Here is a 22,556-nt window from a genome sequence, read left to right on the forward strand (position 1 = left end):
TGAATGTCGTTTTAGCATCTTGGTATCTTCCCTATTAAAAAAAATAATCATAGGTTGTATAGGAAAACCTGATATGAAACATATTTTAATAATAACATACTTTAATTAAATTGTAATCATCTTAGCTCAATTACAGTGCAATTATGATTACAACGGCAACATATTTCAAAAATTACAACTACGATTATAACTACTACATATTTGTAATGTTAGACATGATCTTGCTTTTATTCTGATAGGGCTTTGCTCCTTTTCCTTTATGCAACAAGGGTTCACTTGACGCTGCTGACACTGCTGAGAGAGAGAGAGAGAGAGAGAGAGAGAGAGAGAGAGAGAGAGAGAGAGAGAGATTTCACTTCGGGAAATCGCGCTCGCAGAGTCGTGCGTGTGGCTCAGCTCACCTGCCGGGGTCTGCGGCGCTGTGAGCGGCCGCTTCATCAGGACAAACCCGGACTAATCCCCCCCTCTCTTCTTCCTCATCCTCATCCTCATTGATTCCTCTCATCAATGCCATGATTTCCCACGTTTTCCTTTAGAAGTCACCACCACCACCGCCGCCGCCGCCGCCGCTGCTGCTTTTACGCACCGCTTTGCGCAAACCAGGACTTACAATATGTGATTTAAGGAAATAAACCACCCTGTTTTTCTATGGGAGAAGTGGACTATGGAGGAATTTTAAGCCCCCAAAACGAACCATCTATTTGTGATCATCTTCTTCTATTGGATCGGATTGTGATGCTCCGTGACGGTGTGGGGACATCGGAACTGACTGGACTATCGTTTGGGAACTGACCGTGGGTGAGTTTAGTGTTTCAAACGTTTGCAAAGTCTGAGGACAGTTGGTCGGTGCGCTGCTGATATTTCTCGCGCACGGATGCGCATCGCCCACTTTCTTCTTCTGATATGCGGCACTTAAAATGCGCTTTTGGAGATAACGCATTTTACGCGCGAGTCCCAGACGTTCCTTCTGCTCTGTTTGTGCACGGAGTGTTGCAGTAAAGCAGTGAAAGTCATTTTTTGTGCGTGCGTGCGTGTGTGTGTGTGTGGTGTGATTTAAATACCCGCGCCGACTGCAGCAGCACAACCAGCGCGACATTTACGCACCATTTTTGGGCTCCGCGTTAATTGCGTTCCGGTGTCCCGTGCGTCAGCAGTTTGCGTGGGCAATACGTCGCATACAGAAAGGGTCGAACTCGAATTTTGGGGGGTTTTCAAGCTTCTCTGCTTTTCTTCTCTTCTTCGTGTGCCACATTATCCAGATGATGAACGTCATAGCCTCTGGAAAAAATAGATCAGGCCCATATTTTTGGTGATTAGGACGTCATTGTGCCTTTGGAATCGTGTTCATTTTCTCTAACTTAAGCATTCTCCCCCCTTCTATATCACTATTAATAAACTCAAGGCCCGGGGGCCAAATCTGGCCCTCTAAAATACCAAAATCGGGCCACAGGGGAAGTAGTATAGAAAACAGAGTAAATCCGGGGTATTCGACTGGTCTCACCCTGGGACCCATATTTTGGTCATTAAATGGCAACCCACTTATTATCTTTTTTTTTTTTTTTAGAATCCAACCAACCAAATTTAGTTTTAAAAAAGTAGCTGTTGAAAAACGCACATGTCATCTTTAAAAAAAAAAAAAAAAAACATCTATATTTTCCTGGGCAACATTATTCAAGGGGAAGTCATTTTTGATCTGAAATTGGTGAAAGAAACCTAATTTTACCAAAATCGTGCTCAATCATCCTTCAAATTCTGGAGAATAAAGTTGAAATGTCGCGAGATTCAAGTATAAAATAAATAAATAAATATATAAATAAAGTCGAAATCTCAAAGTTAAAGTTGAAATGTTGATAAAAAGTCAATGTAATTGTAACTTTTTTCTCGAAATTTCAACTTTAACCTCGACATTTTGACTTTAATCTTGTTTTTCCAACTGTAATCTCAACATTATATTTCAACTTTAATCTCCTTTTTTTTAATATTAATCTCTGAATTTCAACTTAATTCTTGAAATTTCAACTTTATTCTCAAAATGTCAAGTTTGTTCTTGAAATTCCTACTTTAATCTCCACATTTTGACTTTGATCTTGACATTTCGACTTTAATCTCAACATTTTCACCTTAATCTAATTTTTTCAATTTTAATCTCGATATATTTTGACTTTAATCTTGACATATCTCAATTTGAACCTCGTCTTTTCGACTTCATTCTCGAAATTGCAACTTTAATATTGTCCTTTTGAATTTAATCTCAACATTTCAACTTTAATCTTGAAATTTCAACTTTTTTCTTGAAATTTGTACTTTAATCTCCACATTTCGACTTTAATTTAATTTTTCGACTTTAATTTCGACATATTTCGACTTTAATCTCGACATATCTCAGCTTGAACCTCATCTTTTGTACTTTATTCTTGAAATTGCAACTTTAATCTCGACATTTTGACTTTAATCTTGACATTTCAACTTTATTCTTTAAATTTCAACTTTAACGTTGTTTTTCCACTTTAACCTTGTCTTTTTCACTCGAACCTTGACATTAAATTTCAGCGTTATTCTGCACGTATCCCATAGTTACTCCTCTGGTCCAGACCTGCATTGTTCTTCATTTCTCAGCAGAAACTCTTGTTTTTAATGTGATATTTTAATCTCCACAATGAAGGCTTTAGTTCCACCTTTAAGGTCAAACTCCCACTAAGGCCCAGTAAATTACTGTGTAGCCAAAGTAGCAGCGAGCACTTAACAGAAGCCCTGCAGCGACGTTATTGAGCCCAGTCGAGTCGAGTTCCATCACACACAAATTGATTTAGTCAGAGATTATCTCACCTGACATCAGCATTAAAACAGACAGTCCAAATTCCATTTGCTTTCTATGGAATTAGATTAAAAAAACAAGTCAAAGTTAACAGAGACTTCAACAGAAGCGGATTAGAGCCATTTTTGATGGAAAAATTTTTTTTTTTGGCCAATCAAGAGTAAAGTGGAGAATAAAGTTAAAATATAATGTTGAAATCAAAGTTGAAATAACGAGATTAAAGTTCAAATTTCGAAAATGATCTCAAATTAATATTATGATAAAAGTCAAAGGTTTGCTATTAAAGGCAAATCTACGGAAGCTGACGAGGGCCAATTCCCAATATATGACAACAAACAGCAGATCGTAGCCGTGTATGTGAGATTAAAGTTGAGGAAACCTGATTAAATTAGAAAAAAGTGAAATTAAGGTTGAATGTAATGTTGAGATTAAAGTCGGAATGTCGAGATATCGTCATTTTGACTTTATTCTCGACATTTTGACTTCAATCTAATTTTTTGACTTTATTCTTGAAATTTCAACTTTACTCTCGACATTTCAACTTTACACTCGAGATTTTGACAATATTTTGACAATTTCAGCTTTAATGTAGAAATTTCATAATTTCGTTTTTTTTACTTTGATCTCAACATTTTGACTTTGATCTTGACATTTCGACTTTATTCTCAACATTTCTACTTTGTTGTTTTTTTCAACTTTAATTTTGTGTTTTAGAATTTAACCTAATTTTTTTCGACTTTATTCACGTTTTCAACTTTAATCCCCACATTAAATTTCAACTTTGTTCTTAACATTATATTTCAACTTTATTCTAGAAATTTCAACTTTATTCTCAAAATGTCATCTTTAATCTTGTCTTTTCAACCTTAATCTCAATATTATATTTCAGTTTTATTCTCGCCATCTCGACTTTAATCTCGTTTTCTCAACCTTAATCGAGGTTTTAGATTTTAATGTTGTGTTTTCAACTCTAATCTTGTTTTTTCGACTTTAATTTCAACATCATATTTCAACTTTAATCCTGTCCTTTTGATATTAATCTCTAAAGTCCAACTTTAGATGTGAAGTTTGTTCTCGAAACTCAATCTCCAAATTTAATCTCCACATTTTGACTTTAATCTTGACATTTCGACTTCAATCTTATTTGGACTTTATTCTCAATTTGCCCAAAATGATTTTCTCTATCAGAATTTCTCTTCCGTAGAGGTCTAGCTGCTCCTTAGACATGTGTGTTTAGGAGCAGACGAGACAGGAGCCCTCCAGGACCAAACCTTGGTTAGTTTGGCTCTGCAGATGAAATAATCCCACGTTTTTCTTGCCCTGATTGATACTTTTAATTTTCCCGATGCTGTCCCCGGGGCTCGTTGGCCTTGGCTTTAAAATGAAAGAGTTGATCATTAATGCGGTGGGAAATAAGGGTCACCTCACCATGGAGCGTTGGCTCTGTTTGACGAGTGATTGGGGCAATTGCCCCCCCCTCCCTCCCTCCCTCCATCCTTCCTGTTGGGTGACGTTAATATCATGCAAAGGGAAATGAGAATCTGAGTCGTGCAGAGATTACAGGTGGCGCACTTTGAGAGAGTTATTGACCTGTTGTGGGAGCCATAGCAGACGACGACATCACATGCTCCCAGTTAAATCTGTTTCAAAAATCCAATTCCCCCCCGAAGATGAGATTCCTCTTTTCCTTCCCGCTGTGTTCCATATTCCACGGCAATCACTGGACATCGATCTGATTCCCAGCTATTTATGTACGTTGCTGCCTTTACAGCCTGAATTGACAAGTATACGTACGCTGCTCGACGGGGTAGAAGATAACAGGAAGAGGAAACCATTGTGGCACCAACGAGAGAACGTCCACTGCCAAAATATTCTCTCTTTAAGAAAATGTTTCCTCTAAACGAGAGATGATGGCGTGTGAAACATAACTAAAGTAAATCAAATTTCAAAATTATCTAAATTCTTTGTCAGGGCTGATCTACCCGTATTTCTGCTTGATTTTAAACTTTACTGGCTGTTAAACTTCCTGAAATCCTACCAAGGTTATCAGTTGTCTTTTTGTGTGTTTTGCTGTCATTTTGTCTATTTTTCTCTTATTTATGTATTTTTGGTATCATTTTGTGTTTTTTTACAGTTTTGTGTGTTTCTATTGTCATTTTGTCTATTTTTCTCTTATTTATGAATTTTCGTTGTTGTTTTGCGTGTTTTTGTTCCGGTTTTCTTTTTCTATTGTCATTTTGTGTGTTTTTCTTTTGTTTCTCTATCATTTGTGTTTTTCTCTCATTTTTTAAGTATTTTTGTTGTCATTATGTGTGTTTTTCAAATTTTTTTTTTAGTATTTTTGTTGTCATCGTGTGCATTTTTCTCATTTTGTGTAATTTTGTCGTCATTTTGTGCATTTTTCTCTCATGTTGTGTATTTTTGGTGTCATTTTGTGTGTTTTTCTCTCATTTTGTGGATTTTTATTGTCATTTTGTGCATTTTTCCTTCAATCCACATGCTTTTGTTGTCATTTTGTGTACTCTATTTGTCGTAATTTGGTGCGTTTTTCTCTTTCTTTTTTTTCTTGTCATTTTATGCATTTTTCTCTTATTTTATATGCTTTTGTTGTCATTTCGTGTATTTTTCTCTGCAATTATTTAGTTTGTGTGTGTGCTGAAATTTCTCTACAAATCAAGCTATTTACAAAGGGTACTGGGAGCATTTACAGAACAGAGTAAAATTGCAATCTGTACTGTGTTTACACGCGAGCGATAAATGAACCAAAATCAAAAAGCTTTTATTTTCCTATATTTTAGACAGAACAGAATAAAAAGGACGTGGGTCGGTCATGGTGGAGCCTGTAAATCCACTAGAATGAAGAAGATATTTGCGTGTTGCACTCTCCCTGATGAAAGGGCCATTCAAAAGTGTGATAAGTTAGTATTTCCTTTAGCTGGGGGGGGCGTCACCAGTTAAAACCAATGCTTCCCCTTCACCCATTTTAATCAGACTTAGAATGAGGAGTCTATGGCTATGAGCCAGGGAACCAGATTATGTTTCCACGTGTGCAGGTGATCCTCTGAGACCCATCCACGCTGGAAAACATGAGCTTGATGTGTTTTCCAAAAGCGTTTACAGGGATGTTGTGGATCGAGGAGGAAAATTGCATTCCAGGGGAAGCAAAATGAGCAATTTTTCCCCCATTTCAACTCTTCTTCCTCCTCCTCCTCTTCTTCTTCTTCTTCTGGTGATGTGTGATGTGCTCACTCATGACGGCTACATCCATGTGCAGATAGAAGAGATGGAAAAAAACTAGATCTATGTTGTTTTTTTTAGGATAACGTGTGATAGAAAGCTCTACATCTCCTTAAATAGGAGCCAAAGCATGGCCCAGTTTGCTATAATCTATGAATTCACACATGGTTGGTTACCCATTGGTGGGAACAAACTAAAATTCTTCCCCTCAAAGCCATAGAGGAGCTTAAATAGTGCAGCGACGTGGAGGGATTAAAGGCAGTGGAATGGAGGAGCGCTTCATTAGCACGTCTTCATTCGTCATTCGTCATTAAACACACACACACACACACACACACACACACACGTGTTTCGCACTGGTTTTTATACTCGTGCTTTTAACCTGCGTTGAGCTCTGGATTGAAATGTGTCTGATCCACTGGATCCATAAAGCCTCTCCACAAAGCATCTTCTCTAGTCATTTGTTGAAAGAAAGAAATAAAGATTGTTTAAATGCTTTGAACATGTGCTACTTTCATCACAACAGGGGGTCACATGATCAACATTTGTCAGCATTTAGAAAAATGACTAATCACGTATTTTTGTTGTCGTTTTGTTTGTTTCTAATGTCATTTTGTGTATTTTTCTCCCATTTATATATTTTTGTTGTCATTTTGTGTATTTTTTTCTTCTTTCGCATATTTTTGTTCTCATTTTGTGTGTTTTTGTTCTTGTTTGTGTGTTTTTGTTGTCATTTTGTGCAATTTTCTCTCATTTTGTGTATTTTTTTCTTGTGTATTTTTGTTGTCATTTTGTGTTTTTCTAATGTCATTTTGTGCATTTTTCTCTCATTTATATATTTCAGTTCTAATTTAGTGCGTTTTTGCTCACATTTTGTGCATTTTTCTCTCTTTTCATGTATTTTTTGTTGTCGTTTTGTGTGCTTCTAATGTTATTTTGTGTATTTTTCTATCATTCGTGTACTTATTATCGTCTTGTGCGTTTTCACTGTAATTTTTGGTTCTTTCATTTTACATCTTATATGTTTTTGTTGTCGTTTTGTGTATTTCTACTCTCCTTTTGTGCATTTTCTTTCATTTTCTCTCATTTTACATGCTTTTATTGTGTGTTTTTTCAATATAAATGTAGTGTTTTTCACTCACGTTACGTGTTTTGGTTGTTAAATTGATTGTGTTTTTGTTGTCGATCAGTGTAATTTTGGTATCGTTCTCTCATTTTGAGTGTTGTTGTTGTTTTGTGTAATTTTGTGTGTTGCTGTTTTTTTGGTCATTCTGTTTGTTGAATTTTGTGGGCCAAACAAAATTAAACCAAACACCACATCCAGTTCCCCATGTTTATTTAACATTTAAAGTTCCTCCAGTTGCTCATTATTGGATGTAGAAACCATTCTAATGGTTACATCGTGTGATTAAACCACCTCATTATTTATTTACTCACATGTGATTCCTGTGATAATCCAATTACCACTTGGGTTTAATGATGGCAATCATTTTATGCTGCCAGGACATTATTTTGTGCTAAGGGGAGGAGGAGGGGGGACACCAGTTTGTCTTTTTGCGGCCCCGTCGCAGACCCACAGAGGCCGGCTCTCAACAGGGCTCATGATTTATGGGCCACTTTAGAAGCAGGGCCCGGGGAGGACCCACTGCTTGTCCTCTGATATTGAATCTCAGCTGCGTAGCATGGAGACGTGTGTGTGGTGTGTTATTTGTGTGGAAGCGTATTTGCATTGCACCGTCGGGCTCTCTGTGGTACGTCTGCGCTCATTGGAGCTTATTTTGGCTCAAAGGATGTTTTGTTTCATGGCAAAAAGACGCTTTTTGTGTTGTTATTGTGCAATTATGTGCATCAATATGTCTAAATATTACATGCTGACAGCAGTCGGCTTTCTTTGTTTTTTTAATGACAGATAATGAATCAGGATTTTTTAGGAAATGATTTGTGTTGATTTAGCGATGCTCTTAAAACGAGAACAAAAACTACAATTTACAAACAAAAATATCACACATTAAAATCAAACAATGTCTTAAAGTTAGTCACGCAATTCATTCACCAAAAAAAAAAGGACCGCAGTGCCCCTTGTGGTTGCTGTTAGTACTGCAATGTACTGAACGGGTGGCTACGGTGCTAGCAGTGAGGCTGACGTCGCACTCGCGTCGTACACTCACGTGATTTCAGCGTAACCATCCCATCAAGTATATAAAAAGTTACATTTCCTAAAGTTCAACAGACATTTAAGTTGCAGAAATGTCGAAAATTTAGCTTCAGCCTAACGAACAATGCCAAACGAGATCAACTCGGTTCATGACATGAACATAATAATAACGTAAACGTTTAGTTCTTGAGTCAAATGTGGTTTTTGGTTATTGATTGAGACAAAAAAAAAGAAACTTATTAAGACATAAGAAAGAATAAGAAATGTATTCCTGTGACGCGCACGTTCTAAAGACGCATTGATGACCACACTGCCTCTTGTGGTTGCCGTTAGTACTGCAATGTTTTGCGTCTTTTAGCACGCACTATTATTTTTTTTAATTTACTATATCTTTTAAATAAATAAATAATAATTAAACCAATAGACATGGAATAGCCCCTCCCAAATGATCATCAGGCTTTCCTTTCCTGTGATGCACAAAATATTAGCCTAATTCTATTATTTTAGAATGTTCCACATTAAAAAAGTCATCAAAGTAAACTTGTTTTATTTAATGTTAAACTCTATATGAACATTACATCAAGCGAAAATGAAATGAAACGCAACAGTTTCCAACTTGAAGAAAATTGTTGAACATGTGAACTTATTTACTGCACATTCCACCAAATTTTAAATAGAATAAAACAACTTTCTATTATCTTCTATTTCTGACTTTCTCTGTGGCAGCTTGACGCCGTTTTTGGCCGGTAGTTATTCTGCGATACGTCGGAATGATTCAGGGTCTGTAGCCAGCGACGAGCTTCAACAGAGTGATACGTGTCAGAATGTCTATAACATCTGGAAACTCAACAATAACACCAGATAAAGTCCCCACATTTGTCACTCGTCTATAGTGTGGAAAAGGTCACAAAGAGCTCCACAGTTGTGCACATTCACGTTGATACCGATATGTGACGATAGTAATGGGAAGGTGGAAGTATGGTTATTTCTTGACAAGTCTCACAATTCTACATACTGCAGCTTTAATAAAGAGCTCATTGGATTGAATTGATTGTGTTAGCTTGTTTTGCAACTTGTGTGAAAATGTCCTTCTGAAAGCTGTGCGATGTGATAAAGTGTGTGTTTGACGGCCAAACTTAATCCTCGGCAATGATTTAGCAGTTAGTGAATCATCATTTCTAACTCTGTATCTATTAGATTGAGTTTAGCAGTTCTCAACAGGCTGAGGAGCAGCTTTATAAACTACTCTGTCACAACGAAGAAAATTGTCTTGTTTGGAGAAATTGACTTGAGGGGAAAGTGAAAATGACTCTGCAGGCCAGAGATGGGCACCGTCTATCACTGCAGGGCCGTCTGAGGGTCACATGATCAACAAAGGGTTTGTGTGTTGTTAGTTTGGGTTTTTTTTTTTTGGAGTTCTTGTTGTGTATTTGTGTTGTGGTTTTATTTTCTGTTGTTTTTTGTTTATTTAGTGTATTACTGTTATTTTTGTTGTCCTTTTTTATATATTTTTTTGTCATTTTGTAAATTGTTATTTTATGTATTTTTTTAATTGTCTTGTCTGTTTTTTTTTTGTTTAAATTTGGGTCTTTTTGTTTTGATTTTATGTATTATTGTGTTGTTTTTGTTGTCTTTTTTTTTTTGTAATTTTGTGAATTTTTCTGTTATGTATTTTTTAGTTGTCGTGTCTGTTTTTTCATGAATTTCATGTTTTTCCATTATTATTTTAGTTAATTATTTTATTGTTGTGTTATATATGTTTCTGTTATTTTGTGTAATTTCAGTTGTCTGTCTTTTGGTTATTTTTGTTTTAATTGTATGTATTGTATTGTTTTTGTTGTATTATATTGTAATTTTATGAATTGTTTTACTTTATGTATTTTTAGTTGGCTTGTTTGCTTTTTCTTTTGGTAAATTTTGTGTATTTCTGTAGTCATTTTCTTTGTGTTGTCATTTTGTTATTTTTTTGTTGTTTTTGTCTATTTTTCATCCTCTTGTCTGTGTTTTCATTAGTTTTTTGTATTTCTGTCATCATTTTCTTTACTTTTTTTTGTCATTTTGTAATTTTCTCTGTGATTTTTGTCTATTTTTAGTCCGTTAGTCTGTATTTTCAAGTCTCGTGTCTTTCTGTTGCCATTTTTTTTCCATTTCTGTTTTCTTTTTATAAATGTTTCTGTTATTTTTGCTGTCTTTTTGTGTATATTTCTGTTATTTTGAGTGTGATTAAAACAGGGTTCGCTATGTTTAAATCAATGCACCATTTGAATGTATAAGTCCCCTTCTTCATCCTCCACGCTCCTCATCCTCCTCTCCCTCGGTCCGCTCAGCTCTGGCCTGGAATATTCAACGAGAGCCCTGTTCATTTAGTGTCATCCTTATTTGCCTGACAGCCGCGGAGGATAAAGAATGTAGTTAGCAGGCAGCTCAGGGACCGGGTCCAGGACGTGACTGCCAACACAGTCCGTGCCTGTGTCTGTGACGCTTCTACATGCATATTTGCATGTGTCTGCAGAATGTTCCCCCCACCACACTGAAACAGAGTCCTAGCGTGTCCCAAGACTCTAACTAAAATATATATAAGGTATACTGTGGAGGCTTCATGGCGTCAGGCACAGCAGAAGGGCCGCTAATGGTGGACGTCTCTGTGATTGCGGAAAACCTACGAAAAGAAATTAATATTAATATTTACTTTCTGAAACAGAAAAAGCAATCTGACCCATTTCATTCTCACAAAATGGGTGATTAATCTCTACAAAGTGTGACAAAACGGACAAACGTGGAATCCAAGGCAACGTGTAACAGACTGAGTAGGGATTATGTTATCAGTCAATGAAAATGAATGCAGACCTTAATCTAAAGTGTGTCTTTTTAATGGTGTATTAGCTGGACTGGTGATCAGTTTACCTGCTGACACGTCACAGCAGGAGCATCCACGATCACATGGCTATGCAGGATTTTGTGCAAATCATGAGGATGATTCTTTGTTTTGTGGTAATTAAAAGTTTCACAAATATTGTTTTGGGATTATATCACACATTTCCATGGGATTTTTCCTGTTAGCAGTGTGGCTAACGTCACACTTGCGTCATAATCTCTCGTGATTTCAGCATAACCATCCCGTCAAGTATATAAGAAGTTCAATTAATAACAATAGTTTACTGTTAACCCCTTCTTAGAATGTTTGAAACATTTGCCTGTTAAGTGGTTGGCTGAGGAGCTAACAGTGTGTGTCTAAGGAGCTAGCAGTGTGGCTAACATCGATCTTGCGTCGTAATTTTGCGTGATTTCAACGTAACCATGCTGATTTTGTTAATAAAGCAGATAAAATGTAAAATAATAACAGTAGGTGACTCTATTAACCACACTTAGCATCTTTGGTACAATTTCAGGTCGGGATGTAATGATTAATCATAAGGCAGTTAAAAATCGATTCATAGGTATCACGATTGACATCGATACTTTGAAAATTGGATCGCAGTACTTTTTTTAAACAGCTATATATTTGTCTAAACAAATATCTGACGTAAATCAGTGCAATGACGTTTTTTTTTTTTTAAAGTCCAATTGTTAAGGCATAAAATACATTTTCAGTTGCACTTAAAAAAAGAAAAAGAACTATTATGCAGTTTTGTATTGTTTACTATAGAACCAGAATTGAAATTAATAAGCTTCTTCTTCATTTGTATTATTCCTTTATTTATTTCATTCAAGATTTTAGTTAAATTGCATTGTTTTGAATAGTTTATCAAGGGACTCTTTTGACAATTAAAAATAAAAGGAAAATAATACAGTATTTTCTATTTTTTTCCCTCAAAAAAGAAAGGAATATTTGTCAGTCATCATTTGTCTACAGTCCCATTTTGTAAAATAAATCGTGAGAGAATCGTATCGTGAACCCAGTATCGTGAATCGAATCGTATCGGGAGTTGAGTGAATCGTTACATCCCTAATTTCAGGACGTTTAACAGCCAGTTAAGTCGCACAAACGTTCAGTTTTCGAGTCAAATGTGATTTTAGGTTATTGATTGAGACAAAAATGAAAACAAAATTCTTGCTCGTTGTGGTTTCTGGGTTATTAGATAATCTCGAAGAGAGCATAGACTTGTGTGGGTGTGTGTGCGTCAGCAAAGGGTTGTTTGTTGGACACAGAAATGTTAATAAAGCACTTCTTAGTGAACGGAGGACGAGGGCGGTGAAGGTCAGCGATACACACAGGTGTGTATTCAGTGTCCGGAAAACATCACATCTCGAAACCTTTTCCACGTCGAGCCTGAGCGAGCAAACACGTGAGAGACTTGAGTTGAGAAATGTGTTTAAATCATGATGTGGATTTGAATCGGAGAGGCAGCAGCAGAACCAAAACGCTGAAGGTGAAGCATTTCTCGGGGCTAGCGCTGCTGAACCCCCATTTCTCTCAACAAACCCTCCTGGAAAGTAATTGAATTTTGGATGATTCCGCTGAGGAGGAAGAAGGCAGTGACGGAGAGGGAAAAACAATCACACAGAGAGAGAGAGAGGCAGGTGAATCTTTAAAGGATGACGCACTCGCACATGCTCGACTGGAAGAAGAAGAAGAAGAGAAAGAAGAAGCTTTCATTGAAGGATCTGAAAGGAGCACTTCATTTTTCTCCCGGACGAGGGAGGGTTAACTCTTTGTGGTTTCATTTCTCCTGCTCCGTCGTGTTTCTGATCTCTGACAGCTGCAGTGAGGCAACGAATCAGCTCACGTTTTACAGTTTGAGGCCTGACGTCACAGCATGAGGATGAAGAAACACGTCCCAATGAGGCAGAAACACTTAATGTTCATGTGACTTTGTTTACAGCGTCACAAAACACCAAATACTGTCAATAATATGCAACAATTTAGCGCAAAATGTTACTGGTTGAATTAAATGAAAGCTTCCATGTGATATCAAACTATTATTAAGCCCTACTGGCGCTTATTTTAGGTTTACTTGTGATGCAAAGGTGCCACTTTAGTTAGCATCATGTGCTAATAAAGTAAACTCAGGCTTGCCTTTGCTTTTGAAAGTATTCCAGCCAATCAGAGAGCTTGATTTGGTTCTAATCCCTTCTACTTTATTAGCATTAGGTCTGCTAGTACTTCTAGTGGATCTTTTGGCTTTACTAGTAGAATAAAAACATTATACTAGTGACATATTTAAGCTGGACTAGTAGTATTAGTAAATAAAACGTTTTACTAGTTGTTTGGTGCATTAGAGCATGTGCCGACCTTTTGAGTAAAGAAAAATAATCTAAGAGTCGACAGTTTTTTTGTTACTAATAGTACCAATGGACTTAGAATATGTTACTAGTAAAAAATCAAAGCTTTACTAGTACTTCTGACACCAATATCTCTACCAGTAGTCAATTTTGTTTTTTTTTACATCTTTTATGTCTTTGTTGTTGTTTTGTGTTTTACTGTAATTTTGTTCATTTTTCTCTCATTTTATTTAATGGTTTTACTGTCATTATACTGTTTTACTTGTTTTTATTGTCGTTTTGTGTTTTTACCATCGTTTTGTGGATCTTTATTTCATTATACTTTTTGTTGACATCTTTTCATGTGTTTTTGTTGTCGTTTTGTGTATTTTCTTTGTGGTTTGAGTGTGTTTGGTTTCTATTTTCCTTCTCTCATTTGGAGCGTTGTTTTTGTTTTGTGTATTTTTTTCATTTATCTTGTATGCTTTTGTTGTACACTCAAAAAGTAGTAGTAGTAGTAGTAGGATGTTTTTAGCCTACTAGTGGTACTAGTAAAGCCAAAAGATTCACTAGTATTACCAGTAGAGCTAATGTAAATGAAGTAGGAGGGATTAGAACCAACTCCAGCTTTCTGATTGGTTGGAATACTTATGAAAGCCAATGGTATGCCTGAATTTGCTTTCTACCGGTTATTAGCGTATGACGCTAACTAGTAACACCTAGTCTAGGCTTTTTGCTACTAGTGTTTTTACTCCCATGGAATAAACAATGCATTAACTCTTATGTTTCTGTTTGTTTATGTATTGACCGACATTTCTCTTTCTTGTGTATTCAAAATAGTTTTAGCCTTAACTAAATAAAAGTATTGTAGGTCAAGCGTCTTTTCTCAAAATGTCTCAAAATAATGATGAATAATTTATATGTGAATGGATCAATGGTGATTGAACTTTAATGCGTTTTACTTGAACATACTGAAAACAGCAGCATCACTTTTATATTCTAACCTTGTGCGTCGAGTGCATCATAAACTGCCTTTTCATAAAATGTGATTGTATTATTACCGTACTACGTTTATTCATTCTTGCCTTGTTTCATCTGCATAAAAGATGATGCACAGTTAGTATCAGCAGAAAATAATCAAACCGTTGACCTTTTCCCGTGAGAGTCCCTGTTGAGTTCTGTAGAGCAGAATCTGTGTGTGCTACAGGGAAACCAGGCTAGAACCACAGGGTTAGTGTATTTACATCCAGCATGCTAAGCTAATTAAGGAGGAGGAGGAGTTTAAAATAGCAGCGACGGCGGACACTGGTCACAGGAAACGAAACGCAGGCGGACAACAATCGTCCTTTGACGGAGGAAGTTGACATCTATGGCTGGTGGCCAGGTTCACATGCCTGGAGAGTTTGGAGCGTTATCCTGATGGTCTCTAATGCAGCCTTGTCACATCCATGTGAGGCATCTTTTGTAGTGAGCGAAATGCCATAAGGGGCACGACCCCCGTAGCCTGTAGGAGAACCCTGTCAGGCTACAGTAGAGATGCAATTTAGCTCCTAGCGGGAAGATGAATTGGTTCGGAGACGGAAAACACAATGTGCTCCACGTCTAGGAGGAAGATTATTTCTCATGTTCCACACTTATTCCATATTCCATTATTTTTTGACAATTTCAGCCTATTTTTTTTCTTATTTTGACCCTTTTTCTGCGGCTACACCAAACTTTAGCCTATTTTCATCTCTTTTTCTTGCTATATTTTTGCTTCTTTTAATGCATTACATTACATTACTTCCATTTCTGCCACTTTTCTATCAAATTCAATCCCTTTTAAGCACTTATCACCCCTTTTCACCACTTTTCTACCTAATGTCACATATGTTGACCAATTATTTTCACTTTTAACCTCTTTACACCCTATTTAATGCTTATTTTTTATGCTTTATTTATTTTATTTTTTATTTTTTATACTGTGATGTGTGCACTTCTATTTAATTTATGACTTAATTCATTAACAGTCTTTTACTTAATTACATATGTTTTCTTTCTTTCTTTCTTTCTTTCTTTCTTTCTTTCTTTCTTTCTTTCTTTCTTTCTTTCTTTCATGACATAAGTAATTTCCCCCTGGGAGTGTTTATGGTTCTGACTGTAATTGTTTCCGTATTGACACTTTCAACCCTTTTTATTACTTTTTCTGTCCGTTTTTGGACACTCTAATTTGCAACTTTTAACTAAATGTCTGTATTTTTTTTAAAAATCCCATTTCACCACCTTTTTCCACCACTTTTGATCACTTTTAACCCATTTTATTTCTGATTAAATCAAGGTTTTACATATTTAAGATGACTATATACTATGGCCCAAAGAAAACTAAACTTACTGGATAACAGTTGATATTATTCAAATGAACAAATAAATAAATGTGGTTATCACAGATTCATAGAACAACAGTCCATTATTTTGACTCCATTTTTGTTTTGTTCTGTTCCTGCTAACATCCACTATTGTTTTGCCAAACAAATCAACACATCTCAGTGGAAAAATGATTTAGTTTTCCATCTTGTGTTTTTGGATTGATCAGCCTGCGCAAAATAAGTCCATGTAACAGCTTTTTGCGTTAGAATTTCCTTATTTGAACAGTTGTGACTATGAACGATGGCCCTGTAGCAGCAGATTGTCCTCATGCACGGGGGTTTCCCTTTGCTAATAGCACTGCCTGACGAAGATGCATCCTGACGTTTGAATCACCAGCCTCGCCCTGATTATACAGTTATACCCTAAAGAAGGATAACAAGGCGAGCAGATGCTGACCAACACTAATATGATGCAGGTTTACCTTCAGGGTCTTTAAAACTGATTAGCGACGATAGCGACAAGGTTTTCTTTATCGTTTTTGATCAAGGTGTTGTTTCTTCTGTTTCCTCGGTGTAAAAATCTTAACCCAATGCTTTGTTTCTTTCCAGGACTTCGTTAAAAAATGAAAGCTCCTATTCCTCTTCTGTTCCTGCTTCATGCCCTCGCCGTCCATTGTGTTAAAGTCGTGTCGAAAAGAGGCTCGGGTAAGTCCAAACCTTCTTTGCTAATTAGAAGAAAAAGACTGAAACGCACCGGCTGCTTTTTTTTCTCTCTCCAAAGTCCACTGGTCTGTACTCACAGGCACTACATTACATTAATTGCCACAGACATTTAATTCCCAACAACTTGCCAAGATTTCCGCGCTTTTTCTTTCAACATTTAAAGCAGAGTTCATCTCCCGTTCAGCGGCAAAAGGACGGCCTTGTGCGCTACGTGCTAACTCAAAGGCCGCACTGACTTTAAATTGTGGCGAAGGCGATGATTACACTGAACGTCAATGTTTGTCTTGTCAAATGAATGTGTTCAGCTTCTGTAGCATCAGACGTACTTGTTGGTGGAGGAATGTCTCATGGTTTGTTGTGATTTTAGTTCATTCTCACATCCTAATACAAGTAATACTCCAAGTTTGTACACATTAGCAAAAGCTTAGATATTTGTAGGCAGTACTCACATGGAATAAACAGCATTATATGTTAAGTCATTGAGGATTTAACAATCATTTATTTAGAGTGAAGGTTTCAGACGTTGTGCAGGGCAAGATTTGCGCTGGGTTCCACTTGATGATGATTGGAAGAAAGATAGAAGCAGGCTGAGGGTAGAAATCCTCCCCTTGGAAGCAAAGTAAGGGGTGAATGCTAAGCATTCCCACTAAAAGTATAACTTTTACGAAAGAAAAAGGTTGTAGCAACATTTTAAGCTACAAATCGTGGCTGTAGTTGCAGGATTAAAGCTTTAACAGCAGTTTTTCCTCAAAGTTCATGAGCAGCAGACCTAATCGAGCACTGTGAGGCTTGCAAAATCATCCTAATTTGCACAAAACCTTAAATCACAATAAAAGTAAGAGAGTTAGCATTTTGCAAATTAGATATCACCATTGTCACTAAGCAACAGAACATTTTCGATCTTTGAATGGTGTAAATCGGTTAAGATTTGCATGCAGCATGACAAGCGGAGTCGCATTGAAAATTAAAATTAATACACAGATTAGTAGATTAGGAAACAGACAACATTTTGGGCCTACATTTGTGTCTCTGAGTTGAGAATTGACCGAGATGTAGCAGTTTGCAGTAACAGCATAAAACCTATTATGGCATTAAATTGGAACATTTGGAAAGAATTGGCAGTAGTGACACATCAAAATAGGGTCGGAAGCGGGAATGGGAATATTCTCTTTCTAGACTCTGACAAACTGAAAAGCAGAGTTGTTGTTCTTTTACCCATCCAGTGATAACATCTTGATTTCCACCCATGCATATTAGACACAGGTGCAGGAACGGCCCAGGGCTCATCAAAGGCTTTTTTCCTTGCTTTTCCAGCACTAGTCCCTACAGGCTATCTCTTCGGATGCTTTTGTGAGCCGTAGCCACGGGCGAGGATTTGAAACGTGCCCGCTGATAAATGAACACCCCCGTTTGAGCCAAACCTCTAGCCTTTCTTCATTCTCTCTTAGATGCTACAGCTTTATTAAAAGCCGTCCTGGTTGGGAGTTACAGAGCAAATTGCTTTGGGTTCTACTTCTATCCTGATGTGATGCAGTAACTGTTTTTCCTGCGATGTACTTCAGTGTTAATCTATAAAAGAAAAATAATCAGTGTTTGGTTTTTATTATCCTGATAACGATTCCTTGAAATTACATGAAATGAATGGAAAATTGCTATTTATTTACCATTTTATAATATATAAAAATAAACTCAAATATTTGTGACTTTTGCTACATATACTGTTGTCACGCGTTCCGATTTGTAAGTTTGTATGTGGAAACGCCACCAGGGCTGCGCAAAAACCAACAATAATGGCCACCGCGATAGTTTAAAATTTGAATGTGAATTTTATTTTGTCAGTCTTCAGAAAAACAAAAAAACAGAACAAACACTTAATTGTCTAACTAATTGACCTAATATTTAAAGTAATAACATTTTCTATCACAATATAGGGAAGTATAGAGTATTAATATATTTTATACCATTATATATTTATTATATATTATTGCTGTCCAGGGTAAAATAATTGCTATTCTTTCTTATACTTACTAATGATATATGATATGTTTCTTCCATGATGAAATGGAATGGCGACATTTTTATTCTATATTTAAATTTTTCAAAATATATTGAAATCTTACTCAGTTTTTAAATGCTACTGTTTCATTATTGTATTTGGCAATTCATTGTAATCGTAGGAGTTCTTATTATTTTTCTTCCACAACTCCTTTGTCCTAGAACTCCTCCTAGGCTATTAATGCAGCACTAATGACACATATGTCATCTCATAGGGACAATGTCAAGGATGATTTGTTGACCTATTTTGGAGCCAAAATGTCAAGGCAAGGTCGTATCAAGTGTCAAAAACCAAAATTTATCGTACAAGTGGAGTATTTATTTAATTACACTGAAGCTACCAGCAAAAAGATCAGTAGGAGTCACTAAAAAAAAAAAAAAAAAAAACATTGATCGACATTTAATTTCAATGTGTGACCTTGACGTTCACTCAAGGTAAAAAAAAAAAAAAAAATCTTTATAATTTTGCCACACATTGAGACACAGTGCTCAGACTGGTACCATTGAACAACATTTCCTTTCAATGTGTGACCTACCAGCAAAAAGATCAGTAGGAGTCAAAGTTCATGACATCACTTAAAAAAAAAAAAAAAAAAAAAACATTGAACGACATTTAATTTCAATGTGTGACCTTGACGTTCACTCAAGGTAAAAAAAAAAAAAAAAAAAAATCTTTATAATTTTGCCACACATTGAGACACAGTGCTCAGACTGGTACCATTGAATCACATTTCCTTTGTGTGTGACCTACCAGTCAAAAGATTAGTAAGGGTCAAAGTTAATGACGTCACAAAACAACAAAAAAAAAAACAAAAATACTTTTTACTTATAATTCACTCAAGGTCATATTTATGTTTAAGGTCAATCTTATGTTTTTCCTGCATTATATAACAACAAATCCACATACAGGTTGTCATTTTTGCCAATTTTCAATTGCCAAATATGTATTCGCCTTGCAAATACAGGTCATGCCTAGTTATTATTTAATTTTAATATTTTACAAATATTGAATGATTATTTAATAACTGTGATTGGTTAAATATTAAAATGGAATTATTTATAATTATAACCTTCAACAGAGGGGATCACGTAGAGATATTCGTGGGAGAAGTAGCTCGGTACTTACTTGAAGTGTTTTTTAAGTGTTGCATTTAAAAATCCAAATTTGTAATAGTGTTATTGTCTAACTATGTCACTCTGCTTCAGTTAATGCACTATCCTCATTTTCAATTCCATCTCCATTGTTTTACCTTCACACACACAGTAAAGATTACAGCAACTGTAGGTGGATCATTTCCAACGTCCGTCTTTGCATTTGAGAAGTAAATACATACAAAGCACTTCTGCCTTAATAATCCTCTTCATGCATATGTAGGAGAACGTCTTCATTTGTCCTCTGCTGTTGTTCTCGCGTGTCAGGGAGCAGATATGGCCTGAATGCTTGGCTGAATGGAATAATTATGCATGTTTCTGCTTAATGCGGCACATCAAGCACTCGTGTTGATACAAACCCACTTTTTTACATTCATCTGGTAGTTTTTCTTTTTACTTGAAGTCAGCGTAATTGGGTTTATCCAGTCAATTATTTAACAGGTAAGCACTGCTTTACAAGCAAAGTTTAAGCAGGAAAAGTCTGTGCTTACCTCATTATTTGAAGCATTTTGATCCCGGACAAGCCCCCGAAACTGGTGTTTTCTGATGAAAGGAAGATTTAAAGATCAGTACATGTATTCGTAAGATAATATACATGATAAGTTACACTAATCATGTCCAGTTAAAGTAAGTGGAGGCAATCTACATGGAGAAGAGACATCATTTTTTATATTGTTTAGTTTGAATAGAGAAGCGCTTCCCAAATAAAAAAAAAATGTCTCCACTAATTAAGAATTCAAGAAAGTGTTCTTTTGTCCTGCTAACCATTTAACAGACAAAACACTGCTTTCCAAGTAAAGTGTGAGAAGAAAAAAAATCTCCACTTACCTCGTTATTTGAAGCATTTTGATCCCGGACAAGCCCCAAAATTGGTGGGTTTTGATGAAAGGAGATGAAGTCAAGGAATATTTGAAGATTAGCACATGAATTAAGTTGATCATTTACATTATATTTAATCTTGTGGAGAAGAGATTAAGCTCGTTTCACGACATCATTTTTCTTTTTCTTTTGTTTGCTTTTATAGAGAAGCGTTTTCCAAAATTATGGTTTATGACCCAAAATGATTGACTGGTTGTTTTCTCTGAGCCACCTGTTGGAGGAATTAAATTTGAAACTGTAGAAGCTTCTTTTTCTCATTGAAATTGGAAAATAGAGGCAAGGGGGGTTGGTTGTACCTGCGTTTGATACGAAAGCAGTTTAAGAGATCTTAACAATCGGAGTGAAGAGATTTGGTTCCTTCCAGGTTAGTGAGAATGCATTCTTGCATTCCTGAATACAGAGTGGAATAATGGGATTGCTCTCCCGTGTTACAGATATGTGTCTAAATAGTTTACTTGATGTCAAGTAGCTCTGACAAGATACTTCTGGGTTTTGGTCTTCATCGTCAGAATACGTTATTGTTTTTCCCGTTCATTCCAGTTGTTGGCATTTGGTTTCCCGTTGCATCACAAGTTCCAGGGTTTCTTTTTTTTTCAAATCCCAAAAGTTGCCTGAAAGCAGAAACTGTAGCGACGGTGACAGGTGTGGATTTGAAGTGATGTTCCTTGACGTTGATTGAGACAAATTATCTTCTTCCGTCTGCCGTACGCTCGTTATTTCCCATTTTTTCAGCAGACATTGATGGCTCCCCCTGACATACGACGCTGGCCCCTTCTTGGTCTCCCAGTGATTCCAGTGATATATTACCCATAATGCATATCACTCTAAATTCACCAGTTCTGTCACTGATGCCAACTAAAAAAAAAGCCATTCTCAGGCTCTTTTTGTTTGGAAATGAAACCTGTTTTTGTGCTCTCTTTTGTCACGTGTTGGTTTATCCCGTGACTATCTGTAAAGCTGTATATATACAACGCCACCCCAACGAGGCCTTGGTTTCCCTTTAAGGATCAGCCACTCGTCATCCGTCTCCCACTCCAGTCGCAGTGCATTTTTCCTTTTTTTCCATTCTGCTTTAGCTGCAGGCAGATACAAGGACACCCTGACAGTCGCCTGAATCTTAAGCCATCACACCCGTTACACAACACACTTTAGGAATGCTCAGAATCGTGCTTCTATTTCAACAATTGGACGAGACAGTCCAATGATGTTTTGGAAAAGGTGGTGAAATGGGGTTTTAAAAACCACAGATGTTGGTTAAAAGTTGCAAATCAGAGTGGCCAAAAATGGACAGAAACAGCGGTAAAAAAGGGTTCAAAGTGTCAGTATTGGAATAATTAGTTTAAACTGGCAAATAATGGGCATGACGCATTGTGAATGTGGTTAAGTTGGCAAAAATAAGCATGAAATATGGTGAAAAGAGGTTAAAAGTGACAATAATGGGTCAATATATACAACATTAGGTGGGAAAATGGTGCCAAGAATGTCTTGAAAGTGTAAAAAAATGCAGAAAAAGCATTGAAATTTGAAGGAAAAGTGGCAGAAATGTGAGTAATGTAGCAAAAATGCATTAAAAGGGGCAAAAATATGGCACGAAAAAGTGATGAAAATGGGTTAAAATATGGCAAGTTTGGTGTAATTGGGTAAAAATAAGCAAAAATGGGCTCAAATTGGGTTAATAGAATCAATGCTTGTTATTAATTTAACATTTTAGATTGGGGTGCGATTAGAGGTGCAATGCTTCTGTTGTGACGTGTCACCAGGTAAACTAATCACCAGTTCAGCTAATACACTAAAAGCTAAACCTGTCTTTGTTCCAGAGCCTTTTTCATTTGAACGTGATTATTGGCGGAATTGAACGATTTCGTCCATTTGTTCCACTTTCTTGACCTTCACTCATTTTCTGGTGGAAAATAGCAGGTAAATGGGTCAAAACATGCATTTTATGCATTTCTGTGTCATGTTGGGGCCCGATTTTATAATAAAGTAAAAAAAA

At 36.4% G+C, this 22,556-nt stretch overlaps 1 protein-coding gene across 1 annotated transcript in view; it reads left to right on the forward strand.

Moving 5' to 3' along the window:
* Positions 1–372: 372 nt before the first annotated feature.
* Positions 373–22,556, forward strand: part of LOC114476221 (interleukin-1 receptor accessory protein-like 1) — a 316,582-nt gene continuing 294,398 nt past the window's right edge. Inside the window, exons 1-2 of the mRNA XM_028467582.1 lie at positions 373–798; positions 16,364–16,459. Coding sequence (XP_028323383.1) covers positions 16,378–16,459 — 82 coding nt within the window. The 5' untranslated portion in view covers positions 373–798; positions 16,364–16,377. The remainder of the gene's footprint in view (positions 799–16,363; positions 16,460–22,556) is intronic.

This window comes from Gouania willdenowi, chromosome 2 (assembly GCF_900634775.1).
Source record: "Gouania willdenowi chromosome 2, fGouWil2.1, whole genome shotgun sequence".
Lineage (NCBI taxonomy): Eukaryota > Metazoa > Chordata > Actinopteri > Blenniiformes > Gobiesocidae > Gouania > Gouania willdenowi.